Source organism: Corvus hawaiiensis, chromosome 6, assembly GCF_020740725.1.
Source record: "Corvus hawaiiensis isolate bCorHaw1 chromosome 6, bCorHaw1.pri.cur, whole genome shotgun sequence".
NCBI classification, from domain to species: Eukaryota; Metazoa; Chordata; class Aves; order Passeriformes; family Corvidae; genus Corvus; species Corvus hawaiiensis.
This window is the reverse complement of record NC_063218.1, coordinates 25917031-25937084: the sequence shown is the minus strand read 5'-3', so window position 1 is coordinate 25937084 and position 20054 is coordinate 25917031. Positions and strand designations below refer to the sequence as shown.

General features: G+C 39.7%; 1 protein-coding gene across 3 annotated transcripts in view; it reads left to right on the top strand.

Moving 5' to 3' along the window:
- The window catches only part of LOC125327958 (protein only RNase P catalytic subunit), a 41423-nt gene that overhangs the window by 6796 nt on the left and 14573 nt on the right, over positions 1–20054 (top strand). For all 3 annotated transcript variants that reach the window (XM_048308063.1, XM_048308065.1, XM_048308064.1), the window contains exon 5: positions 10825–10932. In XM_048308063.1, coding sequence (XP_048164020.1) covers positions 10825–10932 — 108 coding nt within the window. The remainder of the gene's footprint in view (positions 1–10824; positions 10933–20054) is intronic.

Sequence of the window (20054 nt, the reverse complement as noted above, 5' to 3'; positions counted from 1 at the left end):
ATCTTTCATATTTTATTTGTTCTTGTATCTTCAGCCAGGTATTAATGAATGCTGAAATAATTAAAGTGTGGGGGTTTTAATGTTAAAAAATTAAAATATTTTAATCCTCCAAAAGCTAAATGTAAAATATGGAATAAAACCCAGTAAATAGAACAAAATAAGACGTCTAGTATTTTGAGCTTGCAAAAAAGTAAAAGAACCAGTTGTAGTTTTGTTCTGTCACCTTTCACAGCCCACCAACCAATCAAGTACTCCTCAGTTTTAAAGAGACACTTTCATATTTATAATTACAGTATACATTAGCTTTTCAAAGGTTGTGGTAAACTTATGAGAGGGCACAATTTCTAGACACTGTAGTATATTGCAGTTCTGTGACTTCAGTAAAGCTTTTGACTTTGCCTCACAGCATTCTCCTGGGGAAGCTGGTAGCCCATGGCTTGGACAGATATGCTCTCCACCAGGTGAAAACCTGGCTGGATGGCCGGGTCCAGACAGCAGTGGTGAAAGGAGCTACATCCAGTTGGCAGCTGGTGACCAGGGGGGTTCCCCAGGGCTCAGTGTTGGGGCCAGTTCTGTTTAATACCTTTGTCGATGATCTGGATGAAGGGGATCAAGTGCGCCCTCAACAAGTTCACAGACAACACCAAGCTGGGTTGGGAGTGTTTATGAGCTGGAAGGTAGGAAGGCTCTGCAGATGGATCTGGATAGACTGGATCAGTAGGTCGAGGCCAACTCTATGAGGTTCAATGAGGCAAAATGTCAGATCCTGGACTTTTGTCACAACAACCCCAGACAGTGCTACAGGCTGGGGACAGAGTGGCTGGAAAGCTGCCTGGAAGAAAAGGACGTGGGGGTGCTGCTTCACAGCAGCTGGACATAATCCAGGGTGTGCCCAGGTGGCCAAGAAGGCCAGTGGCATCCTGGCCTGTATCAGAAATAGTGGGGCCAGCAGGACCAGGGCAGTGATTGTTCCCCTGTGCTCAGCACTGGTGAGGCCATATCGCTAATCCTGCATCCAGTTCTGTGTCCCTTGCTGTAAGGAGGACATTGAGATGCTGGAGCGTGTCCAGAGAAGGACAGCAGAGCTGGTGAAGGGTCTGGAGAGTATGTCATATGAGGAGTGGCTGAGGGAGCTGGGGTTGTTCAGCCTGGAGAAAAGGAGACTCAGGGGAGACCTTACTGGTCTCTACAAGTACCTGAAAGGAGGCTGCAGCCAAGGGGAGGACAGTCTCTTCTCCCAGGCAACTGGCAACAGGGTAAGAGGACATAACATCAAGCTGTGCTGGGGGAGGTTGAAGTTGGATGTTAGGAAGAATTTCTTGACTGAAAGGGTGGTAAAACATGTAATGGGTTGCCTAGGGAGGTGGTAGAGTCACCGTCCCTGGAGGTGTTCAAGAAATGACTGGATGGTGCACTGAGTGCTATGGCCTAGTTTACAAGGAGGTGATCAGTTGGATTCGATGATTTTGGAGGTTTTTTCCAACCTTAATGATTCTATTTCTGACACATTTTGTGTGGAGATAACAGATTTGGTGGTAGTGATATGGAACAAAGCTGAGCCCCACTAGATGGAGCCCACACCACATCTCAGGGCAGGTTTGCTTTATCTTTGAGTACTGATTTGGGATTTGTTGCAGCTGGCACCTCAGTTCTTCACCAGCTTTGAAAATATAGAAGAGGAAACCAGGTTTAATTCTTCAGGCTTTCTGCAGGCACAGACATTAAACATGCTTATCAGTTACAGAAACTTTAAATAATTAATCTTGGGGTGTTTGTAATATGTGCAGCCTATTGTGCAAACATCTAATTTCCACACAGATTATATTTTTGGTTCAGGACTTTTGATCTGATCTAGCTGTGAATTGTACAGGAGAAAAAAATTATCCTTTAAAATGTAGCAGTAATTTTAAGTATTTAATAGGTACTGGTGTTCTATAATACCATAAAGTAAACAAAAGGCTGTGTTTTATCGAATGCTGTATGGCTTGAAAATTTCAAATGTGTCAAGTAGGCAGGGCTAGATTGGCAGTACCAGTTGAAGGTGGGGAGATTTAGGAAGGGAGTTCTGGGTAACAGGACCTTCACACACAATCTGAACAGTAGTAGAAATTATGTTCCCCCTGTGTGAGAACCTGATTGATTAAATGAATACAATCTAATGAAACAAAGACTCAATATACTATATTAAATTTTGATGTCAGTAGATTCTGTTAGTTTGTGTGATAGCTGAAATTCCATCAGTTATCACTCTGGGGCCACCTACTTACTAGTTTCAAACTCATCTTGTTCCAGTTCTATATCAGCAGGCAGTCCCTGAATGGAGATGAACTTGGTGAGTTTACTGTTGTTTGTACAGCTTAAAGCCTGCTTCTTCAGTGAATTTTGAGCATGTATGTGGGGGTAGTGGCAAAACAGTGTCATGATGTATCAGATGTTTCCAGAAATAAATTTGGGACTTTTTAATTGCCCTTGTGCTGTGAAAGCAGACATGTGGTGATGAAAATACACTGCCCATTTTAGGTATGTCAGACTGTGTGACTTCTTCTGCAGCCAGGGGCTTCCAGAGGGGAACTAGGTGATGAGGCTGAAATAAGGATGTAAGCAAATATATCTGAGAAGGCAGTGGGGGGATTCATTTTCCAGTCAGTCACTTTTTTTGTAGTAGCCATAATTCAAGTAGGAAACTTTAGCTTTGTATTCCTTCTTCTCTCCTAACTAGTTTTCTTTAGTGCATCTGTATTTCTTGCAATGAAATGATTAATCAGGGAAACAGTTTGTTTTGAGCTCAGTATTTTTTTTCCAACAGTGTTTCAAATTGAATGTGTAATGCATTTGGTCTTTTTTTCTTCACTGAGGAACAGTCTTTTGTCTTACTTTTGCAACAGCATCATTGCTTTATTTTATTTCTGTCACTTAAGAATAAATGTGATCAGAGTAGAAAATTAGGAACAAAGACTTGTTTTGTTGAGGATCCCCCAAAAGTGGTTTGTTGTGCTGTGATTAAAAAAAAGAAACCTTTTTTGTAATTAGTTTTAGGAAAGAAAATCAAACAACATGGGTTTGTACATCAGAATGGTAGTGAACACTGTTTACAAATATGTTAAAAAGATGGCTTGCATGAACTATGATTATCTGTGATAAGGAAATGTTACACATTAAAAGTAGGCAGCAATTCAGATCCTTATGCATAGCTTCTGTAAGGTCTGTTAGGCTGTCATATGATGATCTCATACAGTGAGCTGTAACCTTGCAGGCTGCCATAGAAAGAAAACAGTTACAATAAGACTGTCACCTTCATACCAAATTTCTGTGTGATATTTTCAGTCAGATGCTTGTTTACTCTGGCTGCATTTAATTGGGAGCTATGCCATTGAGCCAGGGAGGCTATAATTGGTGTGCTGAGACGCAGAATCAACTTTAGCTGTGATGACTTTTCATGTCGCAGCTGCTCCTGGGTGTTTACGCAAATGCTGTAATTTCATTCCCTTTGTGGCTCCTACATACCTCTGATAAGCCTGAAAGGACTGTTGTGCAGTGGGAAGGAAGCTCATTGGAGATGTTTATGTGCTGTCAAGAAGGCAGGAAGAGATGGGCTCGTGGATGGGATATGAGTTTCCACACTAGATCTGGACTAAGCAGGGATTTTACATATTCTTCTAGAACATAAGGGGAGGACAAAGGGGAAGTAGCCCATTCATCTCAGTGTTCTTTTTGCAGCTGAATGAGGCGGTATTTTTTCCAAGGAACCTTGAAGATAAAGTTCTAACTCTTACCTTTTAGATTGATACTTTTTTTTTCTGTAAAGCTTTGGTTCTCCTTCCAACTCCATGATTTGCTCCAAAGGCTAAGTGACCCAAAGGGGGCTTTGGGTACATGTCAGTCCTGTTCTGAATGGAGTAATTAATTACTTCCAAAGCCTCTATGTACTAATGTTTAAGAAGCCTCTGTCTGACACATTCTGCTCTAACCCCACCTGGTGGTGCCTTCACTCTCAACTTCCACTGTGATCTTCTCATTTTTCTACCTGCTTCGTTGACTCTCAGCTTGTGGTCAAAGTCAGCTAAATTGCCTGCACTTTAGCTGTTTGCAAGGTGAGCTACTCTTACTTGCCCTGAGATGCCTGGGTGATTATGGCTGTCCATCTTGGATGTCATGGCTTCTTTGCTTGAGCTCAGGAAGGCTAGTTAATTCACTTAGGCTGCTGTGTCTCCTTGGAAGATCAGGGGCTATGAGGAGAAAAGCACTTCCAAGCAAACAGCTGATACTGTGTGCACAGTATGTGCCACAGCCCAGGATACGTGTGCCATTTACCTCCTCTGCAGTATTCTCATGTGGGTTAGCTGAGTCCTGTGCCAGCCGTGCCCGCTGCGGACAGAGGCTGTGCACGGGCAGCACGGCACACATCGCAGCCAGGGTGCCTGCAAGCACCTTCCTGTTCATGACCATGCCTCTGAAGGCTACAGCCACAGGAGTTCCTGACTCTGGGATTATTTGTAAACTCAGAGACGCATGTAACAGGCCAAACAAATCGTGTGCAATCTAGGCTACCTAGGGATACCATACATAATACCGAGAAAAGCCTTCCTGTTTAGAAGGGTTTGGAGGGGATTTCCAAGCTTTGAAACTGTAGGGGAAGTATTCAAACCCTTCAGGCATAGCAGCTAGATTTAAGAGTGTTCCACCAAGGCACCTTAAAAAAAAGAACTGGCTGGATTTCAGTTTGACAGCTGAATTTTATTTCTCACGCTTAGTATTCATTCCTGTGTTTTTCTTCTGATATCAGGAAACATTGCTGAAAACAAAGCAACCCCCATAACATTGTATTTTATGAAACTGTTAAAAATTGAATGTTTTCACTTCTCTGAAAGCTGCTCTTGTGATACTGGAATACACCCTGTTTGATAATAGGGATAGTTAAATTATAATTAAGTGCAGTATAATATTTGGTTAATTAGAATTTGCTCTTTCCTTGCACTTGAGGATATTGTCATTTAACAAGAGGAGAAGCACTGCTTCTGTTGTACAAAGCTTAAACTATTGTGACTTCTTCTTGAAAAAACACACGTTGAATATTGTAGTTTTGCATTTTTTAATTCAACTAGTATCTCTCCACCATTCCTGAAGTGAGTAAAAACTTTATTGTTTAGAGGAAGTGACAAACAGCCTTTTCTGCAGTGATTTGAATAGGTTTTAGTGTAGTTTTTTTTATTCTTAACACTTAGAACTGTTACAGACATTAAAATTATTTCAAAATACTAATGTGGATTACTCTCATTGCACTTGCCAAGGGACATGCTTGTTTAGCTATATTTTCTTTGTTTTGAAATATTTATTTATGTTATCATGTTTAACATAGTGTCTGTAAATGCTAGTAATGAATTCCTTCCCTCATTTTTGTTGTGGTTTTGAAGCTTGTAATCTGTATGTGCACTAGTATGGGAAGAAAAACATATATTTCTGTTCTATAAAGCTATAGATGTATTTACAGAAATAGTATTGTCTTACCAAAAATTACTATTTTCATATTTATTACTACTGCTATTTCAAATACTTTTCACTGTGCAAACTAGACTTTTGAAGTCTGAGGGTACACTTACTTAAGAAAACACCCTTTAAATGAATTATTTAAGGTAGCAAAACTAGTCTTTTTATTCTTGCTTGCTTTTTCAAACAATAATTCCTATACTTCTTTTTATAAAACCAACCTCTCTTGCTTTTCTGTAGTATTCCACGCTGGGAGTAACATTTCATAGAATGTTGTAGTTTCATAACTTAGTCAGCATAGTCAGGGCTACCTATGGGAAAAGGTGATCCCAGTAGTCTCAGCTGTTACCAATCTCATTCCATATTCTGGCTGCATTTTCATGCCAGGACAATCCTCTGTGTTGTAACCTCAACAGGGGGACTGGTGCAGACTAAAACTGTTGTATGGGCTCAGTTCATCCACTTGAGTCTTTCTCCATGTGCTAACATGTGTGCATAGGTAGGTGAGGGAACAAAGCCAGGAATGAATGGCTGAGGAAAGGGAGAAGGTAGAAACACCCTTTTCTGGGGCAGCACCAGTACATACCAGTATAAAATGATGGTGAAATAGTGCATGAGCCATCCAGCTGGTGTGAAATACAAAAAAAATGCAACTCTTTGTGCTTTTGCCAAGATATGAATGGACTTGAGCCACCCACACCCTAATGATTAAACAATTAATTATTTTAAAACTCTTAAATTCTTTACATCAATGTAAATTCCATCATGGGTTTGGTTATAGCTGGCTTTTTCTCTCAAATTGATTTAGTCAGTGTGTATCCGTTTGTGAAGACAAGATTTTTTTAATAGAAGGTGCAGTGAATCATTTTTAAAGGTTGCGTAGTTGGCCTTCCTCCGTTTTCCCAGTAAGGCAATGAATGAAATCAGGTGGGTTTTTTAAAATTCCCTTTTCTTTTGTTCGTGGTGTGAAACAGGATATCACTGGAGCCACTGTGAGCACTGTGCTGTGCTGTCCTGTGCGTGTGTGTGGGGGGAAGTCCTGCAGTGAGGTAACAGCCCTGCTGTATTGCAGTACTTCTCTGCGTGACCGGAGCCTTAAGAGGGTCACGTCAATAAGCAATACAAAATGTGGTTTTAGTTTAGTTCCTTCAGTTTGAGTCATGTTTTTGAGGCTGGGAAAATGGATTTTTCCTTAAAAACTTTGTGAGATGAACCCAGTCAGAACAAGTTAGAAATTAGTGTAAGATTTGCTGTGTTTGTTTTGGTGCTCTTACCTGGAGGATAGGGGGGGGGGGGCAGGGAGAAAGAGAGAGGTGTGATTTGCTACTTGTTGGCTTATTGAAGGAGTTAATCAGAAGTGCCCTTTGTCTTGTTGAGCAGGATGTTTCCATGTAAATGCTCCTGTGGCATACGCAGGGGTACGTGTAGATCATGTTGCAGTCTCCACTTGGAAGGGTAAGCCTTTGTGAATAGCTTGCTTTTTTTTTGCCTAAACCAACCTGGCTCTTGGGGATGGTCCTGTGCAGGGCCAAGAGTTGGACTCAATGATCCTTGTGGGTCCCTTTCAGCTCAGCATATTCTGTGATTCTGTAACCTTCACGTCATCCTTGTACTGCATTGATGGCCATCATGTTTGGATTCTCTTGATTAGTTGTACCCTAACTGCAGCTGTGCTCTACTTCATTTACTGCTTAGAAAGAAAGCCTTTAATTTCTTCTAACAGTTAGCTAATGGGGGAGATATCTTTAGGGAACTGTGGATGAATCATCTGTTTACCACTGTGGCTGAAATAAGATCTACATAAAATCCAGACAAATCCCAGTCTTTAAAAGATCAACATCCTTTGAATTGTCTCCTTTCTCTCTTTGTGGTGGGTTGGTCTTGGTTGGACACCAGCTGACCACCAAGCTGCTCTGTCACTCCTCTCAACAGGACAAGGCCAGTAGGGGGAGAAAATGAGATGGAAAAACCCTTGTGAATCAGGATAGAGACGGTTTATTAAAGGAAAAGCAAAGGCTGCATGCAGAAGCAAAGAAAAATAAAATATTTATTCTCTACTTCCCATTGGCAGGTGATGTCCAGCCACTCCCTGGGAAGTAGAGCATCACTATGCATAGCAGTTGCTCCAGAAAAAAAAGGTCATAATAACAAATGCCCTCCCCTTGCCCCCTTCTTTCTCTTAGATGTTGTTCTGAGGAGGTGTCATATGGATGGGACATCCCTTTGGTCAGGTTGAGTCAGCTGTCTTGGTTATGTCCCCTCCCAAGATTTTGTCCACCACCAGCCTACTGGTGAGGGGGAATGTTGGAGACACAGCCTTAATGTAGGAGCACTGCTCAGCAGTAGCCAAAACACTGGTGTGTTAGCAACACCTTTCTAGCTACCAGTGCATCACACAGCACCGTGAGGGCTGCTATGGGGAACATTAACTCCAGCTCAGCCAGACCCAGTACACTCCTACAGTGTAAGTCTTTGGGTGTTTGTATTATTTCTGGATGAGGTAGCCTGCTGCTTATTTCCAGGGTTTGCCCTTTTTTCTTTCCTGTGTCCAGACAGGATGAGAAATATGGCAGCTCAAAAACTGTCTCTCATGGGAGGAGACCTCTGTCATTCTTAATGTATTTTTTTTCTGGAAAAGGAGAGAACACACTCTCGTGTGTTGCTGGGGAAATATGGGTGGTGAGGAGAAAATGAACTGTCCCTTGGGATTTTTTAGTCTGTCTGAGGCTTTTTATTGGAGTCTTCTGTGTTTGGTGACATGAATTAAAGTTGGCCATTTGTCTTCTGCACTTTGCTATTAACTCCTCATCTCCCTGCATGGATAAGTCTCTTTGCCACCAGCAAACCTTCTCTCCCTGTTTTGCACAGTTTACTCATAAAGATGCACAACGATTAAGCTGATCTGGGAGGCTGGCAGGGCATACTGTCTGTCAGGCATCTGTTGAGAATGTTAGGAGATACGGGCAGGAGGAAATGGTGGGGAAAGGTGGAGTGGCCAAAGGAATGACACTGAAAAAGCTCCAGCATCTCCCCAGCTCCAGAAGAAAATCCCAGAGAGCCAGGAGATGGCTTTCTGAGGAGCGCTGAGCCTATCTTGGTGCCTCTCAGCAGGACCCTTCTGACAGCCTTGCACCATCTGCCCTTCTGGGAGAGGAGAGGGATCCAAGCAAAGAGTGGGCAGAGTGCAGACCCACTGAACCCCTCTGCTGCTTCCCCAACTCATGCTGTAGTATTCCCTGAACAAAACAGTCTACTCTGCCCATCAGGGAAAACCACCTTTTCAGGAACTGCTCTGTAACTATTGTTCCTTGAAATAAAATAAAGCTTGAAAAATTCTCTGCAAAGTGCTTGTTTTGTATTGAACTGAGCCTGTAAAGACAAAGTTACTTGTACAGCTTGCTTCTAAAAAATGTTTGCTTGACTATAACTATGTTACTTCAAATAATATTTCCATTTGTTGGCATTGAGAAAATAATGCTCTCTTGGAGTATTTACCACATGTTTCACCTGCTTCCACTTGTTTTGTCTTCTCTATTTTCACTCATCTTTATCTTACCTTCACTTGGGCTGTGTGTATTTTGCTTCTTTTCGCCTCTCCCACATTTCAGACAGCCATCCAGTATTGCAGTGATGACTCGCCAGATTTGGAACCATGCGGAGGTCCATGGATGGCGTACGCCCAGAAGTCAGGAATCCATGTTGTTTGGCTTTGCACTTGTTTCTACCTGCCATCCCTGCCACTGCCTTTCCTAGTGACTTCCTTTTGTGTCTTGGTGTCCCTGTCAGATGGCAATGAGAATTTTTATTCATCTGTAGAAAATATGTTGAGATTAGGGCATGGGGCTGGGGAAAATACTTCACAAGTACCAACAATTCATTTTTGTTTTAGGTGACAATTTCCTTGGCCAGCTTTTTATATCAATAGTAACATTTATTTAAGCAATGGAGAAATGAAAGATCACATAAAAGGTGATTGATTCCTAGGTGCTAGGCTGAGCCCTGTGTTGTCTGTATTCTTATCACTGTGCTTTGACTGGTACACCTCTGTTCACCTGGAAATTATTCCTGAAATTTTAACAGCTGAGTGAGGCATCTTATCTTGCTTGGTTTTTACTCTTAATACAAGTAACCCTTTTCCTAGTATAATTTGTCATAAGCATTCCAACTAAATTTGAAGTTGGTGATCGTTTGTTACTGCCTGACAGCATTGTAGTTTCTGGAAAAATGAATTCTTTCTTTCCTTTTTTCTCCAAGGAAGAATTGTATATGCTGTATGTGTTTTTGGGTGCTGAGGCAGTGTTTTTTATGTAGACATATGTTGCCATATTGCTGCGTGGAAGAAGGCAAGATTAGAAGAGTACTTCTTGAATCCTTTGCAGAAGGCATGAAATATTAATTGTTTTGAGTTCCTGTGAAAGTTAATTTATAGCCTGGACTTTGAAAGCTCTGTCAGTGATAAATAAATCTTATTTGTTACTAGAAAGGTAATTTATGCAACTAGGTCATTGCCCATCCAGATAGTGCAGAGTTCTTGTGCTTCTTAAGAACAGTCAGAAGCAAAAAGTAGAAATCTTATGCAAGTGTCTGCAAAAAAACTACTAAATCTTTCCTCAAAAATCAAGGGAGAAATTCCTGAAGATTTTATTATAGCTTTGTAGTCTGTTCTCCTCTTATGGACTCTCAAACCTAAAGCAGTTGTGGTTTCCTTCTGATGGAAAAACTGGACGGATGCTGCTGTTCTGCTCAATCAGTGCATTACATTTCTGACCTAGTAAGAAAGTTCATTGTTTTAGCCTTAAAACCACGTGTTTCTCACAAATGGAATACTGTCTTTCTAAATGAATGTTTATTTAAATACTGAATGACATTCAGAGATTTCATAATTCTTCCATAGAACCTAAGTATGATGACTATTTTACATTTGGATAAGTTAAGAGCTAGTAGTAGTGAAAGTGTCTACTGGTCTGTAAAGTTGCTTTGTTTAGCAGCTGCTGTGTGACAATGACTATAGCATGTATCTTTATATAAAGTGTACAGTTCAGATTGTAATTCTGAAAATCTGGATGTCTGTAAAGTTTTGGTTTTCAGTTGTAATGTAATTTTTGGTTGTAATGATTTTATCGAATGTATCCAATGTAGGACTTACGGTTTAAAAGATGGGGTGGTTTTTTTTGGTGTGGTTGTTTTAGGAAATAAGCAAGTAATGATGTGAAGTGTAGCCAGCAAAGGAAAAGTGAGACATTTGGGCTTTGTTTCCTTTTTTAATAAAAACAGAATGGAATTTCTTTCTGTTAAACTCGATGTATTACTCCCCTGTGTTTATTTATTTATTTATTTCAGGAATTTGAGGCCTTTCAAACATTTGTGGAAAATCGACTTCCGTTTGATATTGTTATTGATGGACTCAATGTTTCCCACATAAAATCCAGAAAGATGCAGTGTGAAAATGTAAGTGCTGGTTAAATATTCATTAAGTGGTTTGTGTATACTGATTGTAAAACAGTGAGTGCCTCATTATTAGTTATCCTCTAGAGAAAATGAGCAAATACTTTGTAGCATGTCACAGTGAAGTTCAAAGAGTTACCTAAGTTTCACAAATTAAAAATTATTAGTGGGGAGATGCTTCTTCTTATATATTTGCCTGTATTAGCTGTAAAATGTCATACATTTCATCATGTATTCAATGTTTATAGTAACAGCTAAGGTCTCAATAATAACATTATTACACAAACACTGTGTGATTGTGTAAGTTTTCATAGTAATAGGGATTTGGGGGAACAGGGTATATCTGTGTAGAAAATTTAGTCTAATATAGTTATGCTGATAAAAGCTGTCATTAAGATAAACCCTTACTTAGTTCAAACCTGTATACATTTAAACATTATTTCACTTCCTATTGCCTTGAGACTTGAGTCCTGTTTGACAAGGGCAGCTCAAACTGGCTTCAATTCTTTCTGTTTGATGATCTGTAGGAGAAAAATCCTGCTCTTTGTCAATACCTATGTTTGAGAATTCTTGATACTCACATGTAGCATTTCACTAAGAATTGGCTTAAGGTTATTTGGAGTTTTTTGTCAATCAAATATTTACTTTGAATTAGGAGTAGCAAAAGAGCTGCTCACATGTATTCCAATGCCAGAATTTAAATTTTCACACTCTTGAAATTAAATTGAATTTATAAATGAGCTTGATAATAAAAGAAGAAATTCACTTGTAGTAATTACAAGAAATGCATTTTTGTTCTAAGAATTACCTAAAAGCTATTGTTAGGAAGTAGTGTATACTCTCATATATGTAGATAAAAGTGAGCTAGGGAGGTTAGATAAACCTCCCTAAAAGATGTTTCTGAGTGGCAGTGAGATACTGTGTCACAAAGAGGCTACTTTACTTAGTACAAAAATAGAAAAAAATGTTCACGAGTTATTTGGGTAGGATCAGGGAAGAGGTTTTGATGATCTGAGAAGGATTTCAGGCAGAACGTAGAATCACATTGTTTTAGGATCTAGAAAGACAGATCTGTGCTGCCAAAGATGAGGAAGAGAAAGGAATGTCCTTCCTCAGGACAGCTGTATGCCTGTCCCTCTGGGGGAACTCTAAACAGAGTTCTGTGTGGTTTGTAGAAACTGGAGGTGATGGAGCTAAGAGCCAGCCTGGTTTTGACAGATCATTACTCCTGATTTCTGATCAGAAATGTTACTAGGTGGTATTAGCATGCTGAGCAGCATAAATTGCCTTTGAGTTTCTCCTTAGCTTATGCTGTAATGGAAGGACATTGGGATCCCTGGTGCCAAAGAGCTCCAGAAGGACTCTGTGGAGGCATGAACTTTCACTTAGGTTGTTCCATTCAGGTACATGTCAAAGTTCTTTTGAATCCCAGCTGTTTACTGATTAGGGGATTTTTGGGAAGACCTGCCTTTCCTTCCTACACAACAGAACAGTAACTTGGGCTCACCCCAGCTTATCTCCAGAAGGTTCTCTTAGCTAAAATTTACTTGTCCTATGAGCTATGTTGCTGTTTATTATTATTACATTTTGTAATGCACAAAAAATGTTAATCACTGGGTCTTCTACCAGCCAGTCTTTTGCTGCTCCTGTTTTCTGGATCCTATTTTTGGGAGTATGGAGTCATTATATGAGAGACTGGAGATGCCTGGTATTTCTGCCGTAGACCTGTAGATACTCACTGGCTGAATAGTACCTGTGTTGGCATGGGAAGTGTATATTTGCACTCTAAGCAACAAAATAGCTCCTTCATTTCCCAAAAGAAATAATCTTCTAGACACATGGACTACTAAAGACTTTTTTCTGCATTGTTCCTCTCAATTAATGCTAGATGTCTTTGTACACAATTACAGTAATAACCATTGAGTTTATAGATTTTTCCAAGTGGAAACATTGTTTAAATGCGAGATCATGCTGGATGCTAGTGGATCCTGTTTAATTTCTTCATGACTCTGAACTTCTGTGTTGTAACGTGTCAAAAAAGGACTATGTCTTTGTTCCTATTTTGGATACTTCTGACAAGAAGCATGTATTCTTGTTTTCTGAATGTTTTTTCAAGACTGCTAAAAACAGAAAGAAACCCACAAAGCAGAGCAATCATTTCTTCTGTCTCCAAACTTCTTTCAGAGGAGGGAAGGGAAGGCCACAGTAATCTGGTCACGTGTTGCTTTTCTGGTTACGGGTGTTGCTGCCAAGTAGTCCCCCATCTGTGAATGCTGACCTCCCTCCCTGAATGCTGTAGTCTTGTCTTTGAGGGCTGACTCTGCTACAAAACATCCTCTTCTGGAGGCTCCTATCCTCATGCCTTTGACAGCCAAATGGAAAATGTGGAGTGGCACATATGGGGCATTTACAGCCTGCCTTATTAAGTTCTTCAGTTTATGTAGGGAAACACAGTGCCGAACTGAGAAGATGGAGAGGAGAAATAATGTGAGAGAAGTGACAGGCAGAGCACAAAGGATGGAAAAAGCCAAGAGTGAAAGCTACTGAGGTCAAGCTGTCTGACTAGGGTAGCATGACAGTCGCATTTTGGAGAAGAGAGGTATGCTGTGACTACTTCTGCTTGACTAGAGAGGTAGTAAATGAGCAGTGTTTCTGAGGACCTGTATTAAAGCTGTCCAGCCTGTCAAAAGGTAAATTATTTTACTTGTCAAGAAGTGAAATTATTTTGAGTCTCCAGGTATGGGTGAGTCTGTGTTCTTTTCAGGGGTTCATTACTACAGCTGTTAGACCCAGTCAGGATATTGTTTTATAAAATTTATTTTGTTAGAGTGTGTAGTTAGTATGCAGCATGGTTGAAAGAGAAAATGAGATTGTTGCTCTAACACACTCTTAAGTGTTACTATTTGCAAATTATTAGTTTCTTTGGAGCACGTCCCTTATGTGATTTAGAGAATAGCAAAATAAAGGGTGTTGTTAAACACAGGAGAAGGCTTAAGATTTATGTGACAAAAACATGGTAATTTAAATGCATTCTGGTCTTAATTTAAATTTAACAAAAAGTACTGTTTAACTTCATAATTTAGAAGTCTTTCCAGAACTGCAGCTGTTCTGATGAAGACCAAGACTCTTAAGTAACTCTTATTCATATGATTAAAATAAAAAAATATTGATGAAATATTCCTCTCTGTTTCAAACAGCCTAACATTAGTAATTCCGTTTAGGCATCCCTTAGACATCTTGGAGAGGGGCTGGGTTGTGTGGCAAGGCACAGGTACCTTGAGGGATGAGAGGAGACAGAAAAAAAGCAGAAGTTGAAGGAGTAAGTTTTACTCATTTAATTCCCAAAGTGTTCTGACATTCTAGAAAACTAGATATGTGACTACCCAGGCAACTTCAGTCCTCATAGCCAGCACTTAGCAAATCATCATGAATATTACTGACTTGGCAGATTTACTGGAACATCCTGTGGCAGTTTCTCAGGTTTATGACACTCTTGCTTTGTCATTATAATCCCCAATCCCCCTTTTTTCTAGGTGGGTCTTATGCTAGGTCTGTTTTGTGGTAGAAATCACCATGTGGCTGCATCAGTTACTGAAAAAAAAAAAAAAAAAAGGAGGCAGCATGAGGATGGTAACAAAGATTTTTTGAGGGCTAGGAAATGGTGAGACCATTTGACTTGAAGGCATTGCACACACAGTGACTCTAAACTGTAAAACTGCAACACTGGACAGCACCTCCTTTCAACCCTTTGCTTCCTTACTGTAGCATTGTAAATTAGACATTAAAGTTGACTCCTTAGTAAAAGATATTATAGAATGGAAATTATTTTTGCTATATAATTCAGACAGTAGAAAAAAACCCCCGAACCTCCCTAAAGTCTAAAATCACTCAGCCTAGTCTTCTGCTGCTGTTTAAGACTGTACCTGATGCGTATTTGCCTGACTTGAGTCAGTCACTGTGCTGCAAACGTGTGGTTTGTAAATGGAGATACCCTTGCAGTTTAACTAAGCAAAGTTGATTCAGGCTGTATCGTGACATGTAGTTAATCCTTTCCTCCAGATGTATCTAATTACATAAATCCTTGCCCAACACAATCATATTTTGGTACTCTCTGTCCTCTGCTGCTGTAACTCTCTGTAGTGCTCTCACCTTTCATCTTGTAAAGGTCAAGAGAGGGAATTTCCACACACTAATGGTCCATTTCTCCTACTAAACAAGCTGTTACATAGTTCTTAAATGGATGTTTTCCTGTTTATCACAATTTTCTTCAGAAGTATTCCTTGGAAGTGAGAGGGAATCCCAGTGCAAGCAGGATATCTAGGCTCTAGAGACCTCTCTTTGGTTGCGAAAGAGGAGTGAAGGCATTTTGCTCTGCTTCAGTTACCCCTAAACTGTGGAGGACCAGGGTGGGAGGTGAGAGAGGGGTGAGAGAGCATGATCTGCAAGAACAATTTGAAGAGTATTTTGGTAATTTTAGTTTACAGTGAGTTTGGTATACTGTAAATTAAGTATGCAGCCAGGTCCTTTTTTTTCGCTGTACCCATCTGGTGTTAGAAGTAACTGAACATACATTTCAAACGTGTGTTGGATCAAAGCTAACTCGCAATTCCCTTCTTCAAGCAGTTTGGCAGCTGGGATCAGCTCTGCCCTAACTTTACCCTCTCTAATGTCTGTATTAAACTCAGACATCTAAAAGATTGGTAAAATAGTTCCAGATTGAGTTACTCGAGGCTGACAATGCACAAAGGAATAGTTTTTGCTCTTGGCAGATAATTCAAAGTAGTTCCTCCTAAACTTAATCAGCACTTCTAGAAATGGACTACATGAGTTTGTGTAATTCCCATGTAAATTGCAGTAGGCCTGTACAATAACTGAGGAAGCCAGATTCTTGCTGCTCCACTCCCTTCCCATCCCGCTCTGGTGTCAGCAGCCAGCATACCACATCTCTGGCCTGAAGCAGCAGTCAGCTCCTGCCAGGAAAGCCACCACACCTGCCCTCCTGCACCTCTCACAGGCTGTCACAAAAAGCCAGGCTGTGACTGCTGTAATTCGGATTGCTCTGTGACAGGTGCAGGGGACACCTCATGTTTTGCATCTATTTCTTGTCTCTTCCAGGGAAAGAGCAGCAGGCTTGTTGAGTGGAGATTGCTCTCTGAATTGGGGAAGGGACTAAGTGAATTTTGTGGTACTAATAGTTGTGTGTAAACATATTACTGCATTTTGTTTTTCTGTATGTTAAAGATTTAAAATTACATTTAACAAGAGGATTCAAGGTTTAAAACTAATATTATCATTTTAGTTATTCTAGTGGTTCTGTAATAGTTATTCCTGGACTCCTGGCTGCATTAGCAGTAGGGAAAAGAGTGGGTAGAGAGAAGTTGCAGTTTTGAAAGGAAAGCTGGTAGTGAAAAAGAAGTTTCATCAAGATAAGGGAGAAAAATAGGACATAGCATAGTAGTCTACAGGAAAATGGTGAATGGTCCTGTTAAATTTTTGAAAAAAAACCAACTTTGGCCGCAGAATTAAAGAACCTTGATGAATTATACTTTGTGAATTCAGCTCAGAGCCATTGCTTTGGTATGTACTTTATTCACATTTGCAAGGCTTATTTTCCAAATATAAAAGACAATTATCAAGACAAAAAAAACCCCATCAGCTCATCAAATGAAGGCAAAATTAAAAAAAAGAAGGAAAACAGAACATCTGTGACCCACGATTCTCTTGGCTTAATAACCCAAATAAATTTTGAAACATAATTTTGCTTCTTTGAAATCTCTGCCTAATGCCTATAAGTCCTCTATGATGAAACAAGGAGAGCAAAAAATGTATTGGAGCTTGTAGTGTTTGAGAAAAACAGTGAATGAAACTTTCTCTCCTGAGCTCCAGTTACTAAACAGTTTTTGAAGCCGTGAAACACACAAGAAAGTTCCTATGCATACATAGTTGACAAATACACATACTAGTATGCTCAGGTTTTCATGTGGTAATCTTTACGAGTCTTCAAGTCTGTCTTAACTGTGCAATGTGCCTAAAAGATCATCTGTTCAGTTATTGAGACAGTGATACTTTGTACAAAACATTAGCTCTACTGTATGAGCTGTCCTACAAAACAAGCAGTTATTAATAATTTCGACCCCAAAATCTCATGCATGGAAAAGAATTTTTTTCTTCTCTGACTCCTTTGGCAGCATCTGTGATTTGTTCAAGTACTTTACTGTCTGTAAATGAAGCAAGAATGAAGTAGATCCATGAGTCATTCTCTGTTCAGAATCAATACATCCAACAGAGGTCTTACTTGTCATACTGTGACAGTTCATCAATTCTTCCTCCCACCAACTCTTGTCTTACCACTTAACAAAGCAGTCAGATATGTTTGTTCATTTGCTCTCAGCCTTTTCCATCTCTTTTTTTTTTTTTTTCTGTCTTCTAATGGTAGTTCAAGTTTGCATTTCCATGATAACAAAACATTTGGCCTATTGCTCAAGATTGGAGAGATTTTTATCTTTGCAACATGTGTTTCATTTTTTAGACCTGTACTTTCATTTCCTGTAAGTATTGCACAAAGCACAAAGATGAAGATTTTTGGTGTTTTCATTGAAAATCACCTTCAGCATCTGTAACCTGATCTTAGAAAAGAAAGATGCTCAAGCAGTAAGGGGTACTCTTGAAACTTCGCGTATTTTTAGTGTTAGAGATTCATGACTGAAATATTCAGCATTGCATCCATATCTCATCAGTTAGTTTCTGGGGGTTCCTTGGATATCCCAGCAGAAGAACTCAGTTCTTCTCTAATGACACATCTCAGAGATTGATACCAATCTGCTGAAATCTTCCCCCTCTTCTGTATTGGGGCTATCCTAATATAGCATAGCTCAAGCTCAAGAATTTTTGTCACCAGATTGCAGAAGAACAAAGCTGTTAAGTTTCTCAAGAGAGCTGAAGGAGATAGACTCAGTTGCCAGTGAAATCTAGAGGGAAGGCCTGGCCTGCAAGTTCTGCTCTCCCTGCAGCTCTTCTGAAGCCCAGCAGTTCCTGATTGTGGCTAACAGAGAAGTAAAAGGGCATTTATTACGTTCAACTTTGTATACCTATACATGGTAAGTGAAGATGGATTGGACATCAGTGTGTCAGAGGTTTTAGAAGTACTCCTACAACTGGTTGGCACGGGTGCTTCCACCAAGGAAATGCCCGTGTTGACTACACACCTTAAGCCACCAAGTCTGGCTCTTTCCATAAGGGTATGCTCCAATGTCCTTCACTGCTTCTGCAACACTGGGACAGGAGAGTAGGAGGTAGATGGGACATCTTAAGAAGGGAAGCACAAAGTCAGACTGGCTACTTGTGAATACAGTGGAAACTTTCTTAAAACTTTAAAATTCCCAACATTGTGAAATGGGGGAAGGGAAGCTGACAGGATTCCCTGAGTAAATGCCTCATCAGTCGACTGTAAGCAATTACTTTTCCTTTCAGAGGTTTCTGCTCTGGTTTTGCACTTCCTGGTGAGAATAGAGCAGCAGAAATTGATCAAGTTAAAGAAATCTGACTATCAGGCATTTTGACAACTTCTCCCTGTTACTTTCTCTCAGTCAGCTTCTTCCTGGTGCTGCCTCCCATTACTATTTGTAACCTTTGTATCTGGCTATAAATCAATGAAGCCCATGTGGTTAAATTAATGATCTCTATTGGTTTCCATTTGGTGTTTGTGATTTTTACCTTTGTATTTGGTGATAATAGAAAATCAACAGTTAATGTAAGTACAGGAGCACCCAAGCACACCTTTTTTCTTTGCAAGTGAATTTGCACCACATATGTTTCATAACAAGATTCTTCTAATCACTAGGAATATAAGCTTGAAAGTCAGCAGACCAGAGTGAACCTGCCTTGATGCCTCATGTTCCAGTGAACTTGGTAACTGTAGCAAATAGGTTGGTTGTTACCTGCTGTAGAGAAATCCTGCTAAAATCTAGGTGATGAAGTCAAATAAACATGTCTTCTGACCTGGATGAGCTTCTATCTTGCTGTTTTCATTTCTCCCTTAGAAACCACAAGATGGGGTTTTTTGTGCGTAGCTCAACTGATTCACATAATCATGGAATTGTTATCAGTGCCGCAGTACGAGGTGTTGGGCCTCCAAATTGGAAACCTGGTCTTTAGGGAACTGAACTGCTTCTTTAGAAGTGATTCTCATATGAAAAGTCTGCATAGTAGTGCAAGGCTATGAGAAGCATGCCAGAAAATGTGAAGGTTGGGTTACTATAGGCCAGTTCTCTGTAAGAATAAAGATTTTATTTGAATGTGAGAAGTGCTGGTTTACTGTCATCTTAAAGGCAGCATAGGTAATCCTCAGGACAGTGATTGTGTTCATTCATGTACATCTGGATTTATTTATATATTTGAAAAGCAACCAGTTTTGGGTTCATGCTTGGCTTTTACATTTAATATGCTATTTCTAGTAAAAGTAGGAAAGAAAACATATTTGAAAGTTGTGTTATCTGAAGGAGAAAAGGTACAACATAAAAAAAGCCTAAAGTCCATTTGGATTTGTTTATAAAGCCATGAAATCCTAATTTTTTTGAACAGTATGTTATTCCTAGGGATTTCTGCATATTGACATGATGTTTAATGATCCAGCAATCCATTAAGCTGCATTTTTTGTTTTTTCTCTAGTTGCAGGATTGGAAGAGACATTTATTTATAAGTAAATATATTTAAATTGAGATTATTAAATTATTATAACCTGCAATGAAGTTTAACACTGAAGTTAAAGTAATTTTAATCTAGACTCATAGAAAATCAAGTACAATTGTCCACAGCTTTTAATCTAAATCCCTTCATAAACTGATTATTTTGTGTTGTCTGGAACATGGAAATAGGAACTCCTATTTGAATCTAGGAGACTGATGTCACCAGAATTAAAATTCTATTCTGGGAATGACAATCATGCTGGCAGTATTCTTGCTTAAAACCAATTCACAAGAATTCCTGTTTCAAACTGAACTTCCATAAAATGGTAAGAACTCTTACCCAAAATACTGTTGCCTATTAGAGGTGACATTCTGTATCAAACACTTCTTAATGCAAACCTCACCTTTTGCCAGTATTGATTTTGTACATCAGATACAGAC